Source organism: Pseudorasbora parva, chromosome 25 (assembly GCF_024679245.1).
Source record: "Pseudorasbora parva isolate DD20220531a chromosome 25, ASM2467924v1, whole genome shotgun sequence".
In the NCBI taxonomy this organism is placed as follows: domain Eukaryota; kingdom Metazoa; phylum Chordata; class Actinopteri; order Cypriniformes; family Gobionidae; genus Pseudorasbora; species Pseudorasbora parva.
The window spans coordinates 17,250,146-17,263,414 of record NC_090196.1 but is presented as its reverse complement, the minus strand read 5'-3'; the positions used below and the strand labels follow the sequence as shown (position 1 = coordinate 17,263,414).

The 13,269-nt window shown below is 38.6% G+C and overlaps 2 protein-coding genes across 11 annotated transcripts in view; both read right to left on the bottom strand.

The window, feature by feature from the left end:
- Positions 1–930: 930 nt before the first annotated feature.
- On the bottom strand, positions 931–4,029 carry fezf1 (FEZ family zinc finger 1). The gene is made up of 4 exons (XM_067436477.1): positions 2,874–4,029; positions 2,654–2,788; positions 1,777–1,909; positions 931–1,612 (listed from the first exon to the last, which is right to left on the bottom strand). Exons 1-4 carry the CDS (start codon positions 3,633–3,635, stop codon positions 1,350–1,352), a joined length of 1,293 nt encoding a protein of 430 aa, XP_067292578.1. The 5' UTR covers positions 3,636–4,029; the 3' UTR covers positions 931–1,349.
- A 2,540-nt stretch (positions 4,030–6,569) lies between these two features.
- The window catches only part of cadps2 (Ca++-dependent secretion activator 2), a 194,676-nt gene continuing 187,976 nt past the window's right edge, over positions 6,570–13,269 (bottom strand). For all 10 annotated transcript variants that reach the window (XM_067436987.1, XM_067436992.1, XM_067436988.1 and 7 more), the window contains 3 exons: positions 9,903–10,010; positions 7,538–7,642; positions 6,570–7,400 (listed from right to left, as the gene is read on the bottom strand). In XM_067436987.1, coding sequence (XP_067293088.1) covers positions 7,230–7,400; positions 7,538–7,642; positions 9,903–10,010 — 384 coding nt within the window. In that variant the 3' untranslated portion in view covers positions 6,570–7,229. The remainder of the gene's footprint in view (positions 7,401–7,537; positions 7,643–9,902; positions 10,011–13,269) is intronic.

Below are 13,269 nucleotides of genomic sequence, written 5' to 3'. Positions count from 1 at the left end.
GGGATATTTAGCATTCAGAGAATATAGGTTTCATATCGGGTCATATTGGGAGCTGTTCAGTCTTGTGGTGCTGAAGTATACTTAAAATATAATTTTATTTTAAAACCAACCCCACCCTATTCCTACAGTGGCTCGAGATCTATTTATGAAAAGATTTGAATCAAATCACTTATAATTTCATATGCTAAAATCTTCACTAGTAAAAGCTCTTTTATTAGATAGAGTAAAACATTAAATATTTACAAGAAACCTTTTTGAATCTGACCAGTTTCCTCTGAGCTCAGAGGAAATAAATGTGCTGCCAGATAAATGTGTTGAGAAGTGAGTCTAGCACATGTTTATACCATCAGGCCTATTGCAATGCCCTTTATATATATATATATATATATATATATATATATATATATATATATATATATATATATATATATATATATATATATATATATATATATATATGTATGTATGTTGTATGTATGTATGTATATATATATATATATATATATATATATATATATATATATATATATATATATATATATATATATATATATATATAGATGAGAATATTTTCCTTTTAGTTTCGTCCACCAGAGGGAGCCTTATCTCCTCGCAGAGCATCGTGACAGAATGGTTGCTGCAATTCTATTAGTGCCAATAAAGAGTACCAGAATTATGATACTAATTATGGCAATTATTGCTAATTGTTTCGATTTTATTTAGTTAACGCGTGATAGCTATCTGTCATTGCATAGACCTCACTGCAAGAATCTCATGGGCTGTCTTTTAACATGCATGTTATAGGCTAAAACGCAAAGTGCCTGTAGTATATTCACACAGAAAACAAATATATAGCATAAGATATGTTTTATTTATTTGGATTCCCTACCTCCTTTATCATATGGTTTATAATCTTTTTGACAGATCAAATGTCATTGGAAATATACAACAAGCCTTGCATATATATTCACATTGATTTAACAAAACGTTTACAGTCGGCAAACAGTATAGTTAATACAAAAAAACGGTATAAATAATAAACATATAAAATGGAGTTTAAAATACACAGCGGTCACGAGAATCAATGTTCCATATACGGGTTTCAATTACTCTCTTTAGTAAATGACAACAGTAGCCTACAGTTTCAAATAAATAAGACTGTCGTTACCCTGAGAGTAAAAAGAATCATAATCTACCATTCACAGACGAGCTTCAACAATGATGACTGTCGCTCAAAATTATACAAATAATAATAATACAAAATACATTTAGAAAAATAAAATAAAACGTTGCATGCGCGATCATTTTTTCTTTTTTCTTTTTTTTTTTACCCGGGACTCGGAGGGATTTTACTGACCCTCCATGTTCCCGGTGGGTGTCGATGGTGAGCGGGATCCTGATGGGGAAATGTCGTGCAGTTTCCTAATGTGTTTTTTAAGATCAAAGTTCCTGCAGAAGCCCTTCCCGCATGTCGGACAGGTGAAAGGCTTCTTGTCGTTGTGCGTGTGCATGTGAAACGTGAGGTTGTACACCTGGTGGAAGGCTTTGTTGCAGATATTGCACTTGAACTGTTTTTCTCCGCTGTGAGTCAGTTTGTGGTTCTTGTAGTTTCCTTGAAAATATAAAACACGCACGTGAGAAATCAAACTCAAACACGGCATATCTATCTATCTATCTATCTATCTATCTATCTATCTATCTATCTATCTATCTATCTATCTATCTATCTATCTATCTATCTATCTATCTATCTATCATCCCTTTCAGGACAGATACCTTTCTGATGAAATCCCTTCCCGCAGAATTCACAGATGAAGGGTTTGTATCCCGCGTGGATTCGCGTGTGAGTGTTGAGAGTTGAACTTCGGTTGAAAGCTTTGCCACATTGGTTGCATTTATGCGGTTTTTCCTGCAAACAAAAAGAGAAAAATAGATTTAATTTTTATTTAAATATTTGACTTGACATATCATGCAGGCCTAAATTTAACTGATAAATAATTATTACAAATTGGTTTATGTTTCTTTAAACGTTAACATTATTATTATTATTATTATTATTATTATTATTATTATTATTAGCCTATTATTATTATTATTGTTATTATTATTATTATTATTATTATTATTATTATTATTATTATCTATTTATTATGTAGGCAATTTCCCCCATTATTTTTAAAGCTAGGCTATATCATTATTTTAACTGTTAGGTCTACAGGTCTTAGCCTACTTTTTTTTATATTATCTCTATATCAAATAAAAATCCCCAAAACGTCTTTAATAGGTTATTTATTAAATATTACAATTGTAACATCTAAATCTTCTAAAAGAGAGAAAATAGTAGCATGCTTCCTTTTATTCAATTTTTAAACAGAAAAATTGCATGATACGGACTGAATTTATAAATTAAGTTTTTTTTATTATATAGGCCTATTTATTAGACTATGAATATATTTACCAATGACATACCACATAAATTGCAATTTAGTATGGTTAATACATTAATCTGATATATTACAGCAGCATCAGTAACGTGATTATTTGTAAAATAAAATTAAATATTCTTAATAAAAAGGGAATGATAATAAGTGAATAATTATATAAAGCTAATAATAATAATATTAATCATCATCATCATCATGTGCATGGTTACCTGAGTGTGTATGATTTTATGCCGACACAGAGTGCTGGCTTGTCTGAATCCTTTCCCGCACACTTTGCACACGAACGGTCTCGCGCCCGTGTGAACCGGCATGTGTCGCGTTAAATTATAGTGCGCGTTGAACACCTGAAAATTGCAAACTGTGTTAAAAAAAGAAGAATTGGGAACATGTTCTGTGCTAAAACAGAATATCGATTTTTGCTCGTCTCACCTTGCCACAAACTTCACAGGTGAACACCTTTGGTTTGGTTTGAGGAGAGCCGCTGTTTAATTTGGCCACTGAGTTCTTGAACAACTTCTCCGACAGGATGTGCGCGCTCTCCTTCATGTAATGGTGCAGGTGAGAGTGGGAAAGCTCTTTAAAAGACACGCCAGGAGGACACCTGTCCGCGGCGGCGCCCGCTTTGCTCTTCTCCGAGGAGAACAGGCTCTTCTGGCGCGCGTGCAGCGGCGTGTTGAGGAGGTACGACGCCATGGGGTGCAGGTTCACCAGACCCGCGTGTGGCGGACACGCGCTTTCCCCGCAGTTCAGGTAACAGACGGCGGCGCCCATCGCGTGGAACGACGACTGGTTGACCACGCGCGGCCGGAAGAGTTTGTACTGTCCGATGGCCGGGCTCGCATCTTGCTGCTCGTTCTTGTAGTTCAAACCGATGCTCAGCAACTCGTTGGCGTTGTGCGAAAAAGCGTCAGGGTGGTCTAATCCATTAATGTGAAGTTTATGAGGCGGCTCGCAGGCGAGCGGCATGAGGGGGATCATGCAGTGCAGCGGGGCGGGAGACTGCTTGGGCTCCGCTTTCCCCACGGGAGCGTGGAACAAGTTCGGGAACGGTATCGACTTTGGTTCGGGCGTCCTGGCCATAATCCTTTCGATCGAAAAAGCGAGAGGTTTGGAGCTCGCGATCATGCTTCCTCCAGTCGGAGCCGAAGGGGCGCCGAATATTCCCGCTGAGTGGTACAGCGCGCTGTCCATGACTTTGAGCGCGGCACCTGTACCTGTGTCCTCCTTTTGTAGATAAGTTTGATTCCTCTCAGTGACCCGCAAGAAAAGACATCATCAAGCGCTAAGGCCCCCTGGCTGCTCCGCTGCTTGTCAATTGCGGACAATCAGCACTTATGTCCGCCCCGGACTGCTCAATAAAGAGTGTTTTGTCAATAGCGCAACTCAGGGCTCACGCGCGCACGTCAAAGACACGTAAAGCAGCCCAGATGCTCGATTTAGTTATATCAATCACTAGAGCGGCTTTTTCTCTCTCTCCCTGCACTTGTCCTACACACTGCTGTGGGTGACTAACTCAAGAAGGTGCTCTTTATTAGCACTGTAAAGCGCTGGGCGAATCTCCGGTCTCCTCGCGCCTCGCTGTGACATCATTGCACCTCGCGCACGATGACAGGCGCGCGCATTCATCATGTTTGTCAACATTTGACATATGAAAACTTTGAAAGCGCATTTTTTGGGGGGTTGGACTGGAGGGCGATTATGATAACAACACACTTTATTTGGGATTTTACTGCTTTTTGAGTGAGCGTAAAGTAAAAACGAACACAAATTAAGACAATATTTGGATTGAGGGATTTTGCGTAAATGTCTGTAACTCGGGGTTTTTTCTCTCGTTGTAATAATCCCATATTTATCTTCTACAAATTAGTTTAGAAATGTACAACTCTTATTTTACTGTGTAAACTGTTAGCTACACTAGCCTACTGGGGTTTGTATCACTTTAGGGGAAAACATTTTAATTCAAAATAGAAATATATATTTCAAAAGAGCAAATAAAAATAGAACAAATAGCTACAGGCTAATAACCCCATGGGTTTTAAATGTAGTCAAATGTAGCATACCCTGTTCATTTCTATTTTTATGCAAAGTCTTCTAGGCTAATGTCACCTCAGGGGGCTGTTGGTCATGTATGATCATAATTTTACCCCCTGTAGTTCCTTTTTAATTGGTTAAACTGTTGGTGTTACAGCTCGCGCAGTCTCCACAGTGTTTAAGCGGTCAATTAACATCACGTTATCTGATTTTTCCTATATGAATACACTAATTTCCCCCTATTATGTGTACATATAGGCTAATTTAATGTGAAATGTAATAAAATAATTATAATACATTTTTGTAACGCTTTCGCATGCCTTTAGAGAAACTTACGCGGAGGTTTTGCCACCAAGCGCCACCTCACGCACGCACAAGTACAGAAAAGATTATGGAAAAGCCATATTTTGCACTAGACGACCTTCGTTTCCCAACGCAAACTCGTGAGGACATTCATCTGGGAATTGTGCGCCAAACGAGAGGTATTAACAGCAAAAACGCCTCCAAGGAGATCACGCCACGAGAGAGGGAGAGAGTCGCGCGCTTTACAGTCAGTCCGCGAGCAAACGCAGAAATGAAAAGTGGCAGCTCGGTGTGAAATAGGCTACACGATTCGATGAGAAGACATTTTTTTCGTCAAGGATTATTCTGTTTTAAAAGGTAACATAGCCTATATGGGAAAAGAGTGCGTCGATATCGTGATTTTAAAATGTTTTTTTATTTATTTATTATAAAATAGTCTACCAACTTATAGTTTTCTCCATTGTTTACGATGGCTATTGATGCTCAGCAGCAAGATAAATACGATAAAATGATAATGTTTGTGTTTTCAGGTCGACTTTAGAACATTGCTAATTTTGACTGCTGTTCAGGAAGCAGATGGGTGTCAAATAACCTGCAATTTCGAGCTTTTTCACATAATAATCTGTCGCCTCACTGTTGTCACATGCTGCTCCTCGGATTTCCTCAGCTGGGCGAAGGCAAAACGAGAGAAAGAAATCCTCTGTAATGATATCACCATCAAATGCATCTTAATAAGCCTAGGCTATTTGTTTCCTTTTGCATTTTAATATTTGCGTTAAAAGCTTATCATTTTTTTTGTTTTTTAAATAAAATAAAAAAGACACGCTAAATCAGGCAGTATTCATATGAGAAATAATTTAACTCATTTTGAGAGTTTTAATATTTATTTAGTAATATGACTTGATAAATAAGAACCGTGCCTTTGATTCCCCACGACTATTCTAGCTGCAATTTCGTTGAAAGCATATTTCATTAAGACGATTTAAAAGAATCGATGGCTACTGCGAATTATTTTTTCTGACACTGAAGCCTTAACATATTTTTTAACCTTTTTTTAAAGGTCTCTCTGTTAGACTGTATCGAAATGATCACAGTGCGTTATCAAACTGCATATAAAAATGTTTTATTTTTTTGAACAGGTAAATGTCTCCCGTTATTGCCCAACCTTTAACAGCATTTTTATATTTTATTTGTCGTTTTATATTTTAAATGTATAATTTAAAATTATTTGAACCTTTTCCTATTATGTTATTAGTCTTATTTAGTGTAGCATCACACTTTTGTATAGCAGACAATTCCAGCAATGCGTTTCTATGAATAGAATTCCATTTCTTCTAGATGTGTTTGTTTAATACGATGCACAATAAAGATGAAGGCCATTTAAAGTGATAATGAAAAGAACATGCAGAAAAATGCACACTGAGTGGGTTTCATATCGAGACCAACGACTGCCATCATTTTATTAGTGACCGAAACGAAATCTAAAATATAATAAAAATGTTGAACATTTAGGGAGAACACATGCTAGGTATTAATACATATTTTAACAGTGCTGCTTATTCTTTGACTAATAAACAAACTTCAGACTATTTAAAGGTTTTGATAAACATTTAAATGTCTATACAAATTAAAATATAAAAAGGATATGATTTTTGTTTTGTTTTTTAAATGTCCTTTAAAAATGCAAGAAAATAATGTTGCTTAATCAGGTTTTAATTATCCCTTGTTAAATGCTTTTATTTATAGGCTACTCAGCCTTCATGTGGATCACATAAAAAAAGACCAGAAAAGTGACATTAAAAACACTTTAATTGTAACACTTAAGACACCTGGGCAATCTCAGGTGCACAAAGACAATAGAAATATACAGCTCTTGTTAAAATCCAGTGCCATTTTCTTTCATCTGAAACATAGTTGGACATTGACAGCATACTATACATGACACACTCAACGGTTTACTTCTACAAACAAATCTGAATGTGAACTCATAGCTATCGAGTGGAACGGTGTCACGACTTCATCGAAATAAACAGTGAACAACTAGCATTTCATCCACCATATGTTTGGAGCTTTGGCCTGAGGATCCCAAGCTGATGCGAAGAGAAAAAAAAGCACATAAGCAGACACTACTTCCCTCGCGCTCTGTATTTCTAGCTTTCACTTCGGTACACTGTGTCTATGATACACTTACAAATCATCGGCTGGTCCTTTGTGCTATTGGAGCTTGCCGTGCATGAGCCGCTGCATCACTGCACATCAAATACAGAACGACAGAGACACTTTAGCTGTCTGTAAGTGGCCAATGAGAGTTTTACACAAGCATGGTGACATCGGCTTAGACACGAGGGCAGTCTAGCACTGGTTAGGGAGCATGAAGCGTGAGCTCCAATCAGGAGAGCTGGAATCCGACCTCTTCGTATAGAGTTTATGACCGTCCACATAGGTGGATCGTTAACCCTCCTCTTCATCGCTGTCCCTCATGGTGATGCCCTGCAGGCCGTCCGCAGCCGACACGGCTGCCGTGGCTTCCTCGATAGTGAGACGGTTGTAAACGGTCTCGTAGCTCTTGTTGTTGAGCGTGCCGTCCAGCACGCCCTGCAGCCGGAAGTCACGGTACGACTTCTGATAAAAAAACGAAGAGACAAAGCGAGGAGAACAGTGAAATAGTTTAAGGACACGTACATTAGGATTCACCTGGAGCGGCACTCGTGTCATGGTCAATTAGCATCAGCTGAGTTTCCAACAAAAACTTATTTTACCTTGACAATCTTGATGAGAGTTTTGAGTTGGTAAACATGCAGTTGCTGGTCCAGTCTGTCCGTCAGCCACACGCACACCGCCTTCATGAAAGAGTTGTACCATTGCTGTGCATGTAAGAAAGACAGAGACAAACCTTGAAGGGGGACATAAATGCGATGCAAAAAAACCTTAGCACTTTAAGCAAATAATAAGAAAGGCGTCAAAGAAAAGCAGCTTTTGGTTAATGTCAAAAGTTCTCTTTTATGTGTTTTTCGTTTGGTTGAGCCTTGAAAATTTCACATCTATAGACCAAATTTTGCAGTGCTCAAAATGTATCACACCTCAAGCTTCAGATAAAATCATACAGCCTTTTAAGCAAAGGACATACAATAAACATATTCAGTGCATTAAAGTATTTAAAATTCATTAAGAGTCATTAATTCATTGCTCATTACTGAACTTCCTGCAAGTATCTTCTCGTGCCCCAAGTATTATGAGGTCACATTCGCACTTAAAAACAACCTAAAGATACCAAACCAACTAATTACAGGGCTAACACTTGAATCAGTGTGAGAAGGGTTCACCTTGCATTCAAAACACCTTTAGTTCGCATTTTACTTTATGCGAGGACACCTCATATAATTAGCGGTTCAGAAGGCCAGACTTTCCTACGAGAGAAGCAGGTTCTTTAATCAACGGCGATCCGGCGGTGAATCAGTTTTCTGCGAGGACCCTCTGACTCCGGCTCGTTTTGGTATTCAGCCCACTAATTTCATTTGAGAAATCATTAGCTCTCATCGACGAAAAGTTAAAAAGACTGAGATTTGCTTGCTTAAGAGCTCGGAATATGATTTTACGCATTCTTTTGAATACACGCATAAGCAAGACCGCGCCACACAAGACCACAACATCATGTTTGTTTGTGAAACATATTACTGAGCCCCGATTTCATTTAGCTTCCCATGTATCCCTATGTAATTTACAGTCAGGCGGCTTTACTTTAACGCTTTCAAATTTGTGACCGGCGCGTAAATGAATCCAAACGGCGCAAAAGTAATCAGCAAAGTCCGCTCCTGCCGTTAACGGAAAACGCAAAATGGAAAGATGAGAAGCCACTTAATTGAAGCACTTAGGCTGGTTGGGAAACAGATGACTGTGCCCTAATTGTTGGAGGTGATAGAATGGCGACGCATTTCTTCATATCAGCCGAATCTCCGTCCCGCGTGTCAGTAATCACATGTTTAAGTGTCCACTTGTCTGGTTCATTAAGGAGGCACCTCCGCACCTGTGACCAGGCTGAGGGCTGCGGCCCCTCGCCGTGCAAACCTCGTCGCTCCGCTAATCACAGTGATTTAACGCCCCGGACAAACAGACCGCAGACTGCAAGGGCATGCAGTGACTGATTTTCCCATTTCCTCCGGCGTCTCCGCAGCACAACAATTGGCGGCCTGATGTACAGCGGCTCGTCCTTAAGAAGCAGCGTTAAAATATATTCACGGCTGAACTTTTAGCCGTCCTGAGATTCGAATTAGATGAAATGTTTTGAAACAGGCTGACGGATTCGTAAGTCTTGATGTTTGGAGATGCAGCGCACACACAGCCTGCCTGATGAGGAAGTTTCTGCGGTGACACACGGCGACCCTTCTCTCGGCTCACTCTTGGCGCATGACTGTGCGCGTGTGACACACATTAGTGAGTGCTGGTGTGCAGGGCACCTCCATCCCTCCCGCCAGTCTCCATCGGCGGCCTCGGCAAAGGTCTAATAAATCAAGAGAAGACATCAAACACTGCATCTCTCCAATCTGGTTCGGAATAGCAAGTTCTCGAAGGCAATCTGCTCGGGATTTATTGGGGCGGGAGTGTTGTGACTACGTCCGCTCGAGTGTTTGTCTTTCTATAGATCTGCCGCATCAGAAAGCGGCTCGGAAGGATGAGCAGTGTGTTCTAAACAAAATTAAGGAGCGAGAGGTACACATTGGCGCTTTCTATCTCTCTCTCGACGTTGTTTGAGAGTAAACGGGTCAACAGGAGCCCTGGGTGAGTGCTCAGGCACTGGAAGTGGTCACAGTGGGCTGATGAGTGCTCTTGGTGAGGCCTCATTGCCTCTCGCAACAAAAACTTTCCCCACCCCTTCTCACCTCCCTCCGCCTCAGCATTACAATACCCATGGCTGAGGAGATGCAGCAGGAACGCGGTTGGAAAAGAACCAAGACAGATTGAAAAAGGAATAGATGTTGGAACATTCATTCACATGACGTGTCACACCTAAAAGGAGGTTGAAGCATTTCTGCTAGATTTACATTGCTCTTTAAACTTTCTGTAGCTAGTGTGTCTAATGCAGTGGGTGAAACTGAATTAGTTTGTAATGTGTTCTTAGGAACTTACGTCAAAGATTTTCTCTGTGTACACCTCGTCATTCACACGGTCTCGAAGGATGTCCTGGTTCTGCCGTACAAAGGTGATGTAGGTATCTGCTAGATCCATACCAGGTTTCTGTTGGGCATGACAGAGCCAAAGTCAATATTCTCATCAGATGCATTAATTCTGGCTCTTCATTTGAGTTTTGTTGATGCAAAGCAAATTTGACCAGAAAACATGCTGATGATTGATTTTGAGTCATTCAAACTTTCATAAAGGTGCACTAAGTGGTATGTTTTACACCTAAAGAATTAAACAAATGTTTTTGATAAATGTTTAAAACATCATTCAGATCAGTGGCCAAGTAAAAGCGGTCTTTATCACACCCCCTGCTGCGCCGCCCATTTTGTGATCACTTGACCAGGTTATTTTTTTCACTTTGACAAATACCTTATTCACCCTGTTTGAGTATGTGTATTTTGTTTATTTGTGTCAGCTCCTTTATTACTTTAAGTTTTATGATTTAAAGGGATAGTTCATCCAAAATTGATTACTTACCCTCAAGTCATCCAAGGTGTATATGACATTCTTCTTTCAAACAAACACAATTGGAGTTTAAATTTTTTTTTTTTTAATTCATTGCTCTTCCAAGCTTTATAATGGGAGTGAAAGGCTGTAATTTGAAAGGCGGGATTTTAAAGCCCAAAAAAAGTGCATCCATCCATTATAAAAGTAATCCACACGGCTCTGGGGGGTTAATAAAGGCCTTATGAAGCAAAGTGAGGGTTTTTTGTAAGCAAAAATAACCATATTCAAAACTTTATAAACTAAAACAACTAGCCCCTGGCAGACAGCGTATATGCAAGTTGGCTCTCGCCAAAAGCGTAACCCATGGTGCGATGTCCGACGTCAGATATAGGAGTAGCGGTAAGCTTTGACGCCTCTCGCGGTTCAAACTAATAGGGCTGGGCAACAAACTCAAGCCCCTCTTCTCTTATATTGTTCTTGTTTTGCTCTATCCTCTGCGCTTCCATGTTTGTCAATATGTCATGGTATGTCAGGTAAAGGGTAAATCATTGCGTACGGCAGATTGTCAGAAGCTAGTTATTTTAATTTATAACATTTTAAATATGGATATCTTTCTTACACAAATGCATTGATTTGCTTCAAAAGGCCTTTATTAACCCTCTGGAGCCGTGTGGAGTACTTTTATGATGAATGGATGCGCTTGTTTTGGACCGCCATTAACTACTATTATAAAGCTTGGAAGAGCCAGGACATTAAGATAACTCTGATTGTATTTGTCTGAAAAAAGAAAGTCATATACACCTAGGAAGTTTGAGGGCGAGTAAATCATGGGGTAATTTTCATTTTTGGGAACTATGCCTTTAAGGCCTATTCACAAAAAGAATGACAACTATAAAATAAAGTTATAATAATTGTTATAGTTCTATGAGAATAGTGAAGTCCACACGATAACTAACGATAAATGACACAGGAACAATGCTATTGAAATCACTTTCAGAGCATTTTGTTCTAGCTGATGAATGTTTAAAACATTGACAGCCAATTAGAATCCACCTGATTATAAAGAGCTCAAGCTTTTAAAGCGGTAGATGACAGAACTATGCGCACTTCTGAATGAATAAACAGATCCTTATTGTCAGTTGATGAGGACTATAATATAGTGAACTGGCCATTACTTTTTTTCTTTTCTTGTAAGAGACCCTGAAAGAGATTTATTACAAATATTAATATAATGACGATTACTATTATTAATAATGAGTACATGCTGTTTTTCTGCAATGGCATCGATAACAAAATTTTTTATGATGCTGCATTCTCATCAGTTGTGTTAGTAGAAAGTCGTACAGCGAAATGAACAAAAATGACTTAGTACACCTTTAATTCAGCCATTATTTTCTCTGTATGACAGGATGAGCAACACCAAGCTCAAACACGAATACCAACACATTGAAAGCCACCAAAATCATCGCCTGCTGAAGAATATTTATGAGAAAATGCTTTAAGAAAATAAAACACTTTTACAAAAAAAAGTAGCAAAAAGCACCCATGACACTTGTACCCTGTTAAAAGCAATCCTTTTACCTGTGGAAAAACATTCTATTCACACCGAGGCTGTTAAAACAGGACAAAAATGTCCTAATAGTGCTACGGTATAATTGCTGTGACACATTTCCCTCCCATGACTCAAGGCTTGATGTAGCTCGAGGGCTTGAACGCTGGAAAACCCCCTTTTATTAGAGCGCAAAGAGACACCTGAACATTAACCTCCTGTTCTGGTCAGGCCACTCTTCCTGTGAGATTGTGTGTTGGTCATATGACAGCACGAAGGTCCAATGATGTTACAGTACCAGTGTGCTAAAACTACTTTAAAAGTGTAGCGTCCCGATCTACTCACAATTGTATAGGTTAGTACCTATTTGGAAAAATAATTTTTTCAAAGAATCCTGAAAAAAGTATCACAGTTTCCATAAAAATATAAAGCAGCACTAAAAAACAAAAACAAAGTCAATAATAATAAATGTTTCTTAAGCAGCAAATAATCATATTAGAATGTTTCTGAAGGATCATGTGGCACATGACTGGAGTAATGATGCTGGAAATTCAGCTTTATCATCCCAGGAATAAATTACATTTTAAAGTATATTCAAATAGAAAACGGTTATTTTAAATTTTTTTACTGCTTTTCAACAAAATTGAGAAGACAAATTTACCCATTTATGAACATTTTTAAGAAGTTGAAATCATTGATAATTTAAACATTTTTCAACAAAACTAAACAACAAAAGCAGTGACTGGAATTTTGTGCTGGGACTCAAATGAAGGATTCAATCTCTTTTGAATTCGATTCCCAAAAAATGAATCATAACTCGGCTGTAAAGTTGCATGTGTTACTAGACTCTAAATAAGGTTGGGTTGAAAATGGACAAATTCAGAAAATGGGTTGTTTTAAGCAAACATTAAACCCAACCGCTGGGTTAAAACAACCCAATTTTCTGACTTTGTCAATTTTCAACCCAACTTAAGTTGCTTTTAACCCAGCATTTTTTAGAGTGAAGTTGTAAAAACGAGCTTGTTCCCGGAAAAGCTGTCTTATTTTGAAAACAGCTTTTGTTTTTGTTTTTGCAAACGGTCACACTATTTAAATGAAATGATGTAGTACCATCACAAATTACTCCCAACACTGGACAGCAACACTCACTGGACAATATAACCTCCTGACCGGATCCAATATGAATTGGATCAAATATGACTGGGATCTCAAGGGGACCTTTATATCATGTTGAGTAAGAGGGCTTCAGAGGTCTTCACAGACATTTATATTATATTATAGAGGAGGGAAGAAAACTGCCACTTCCTGTGTAGACCC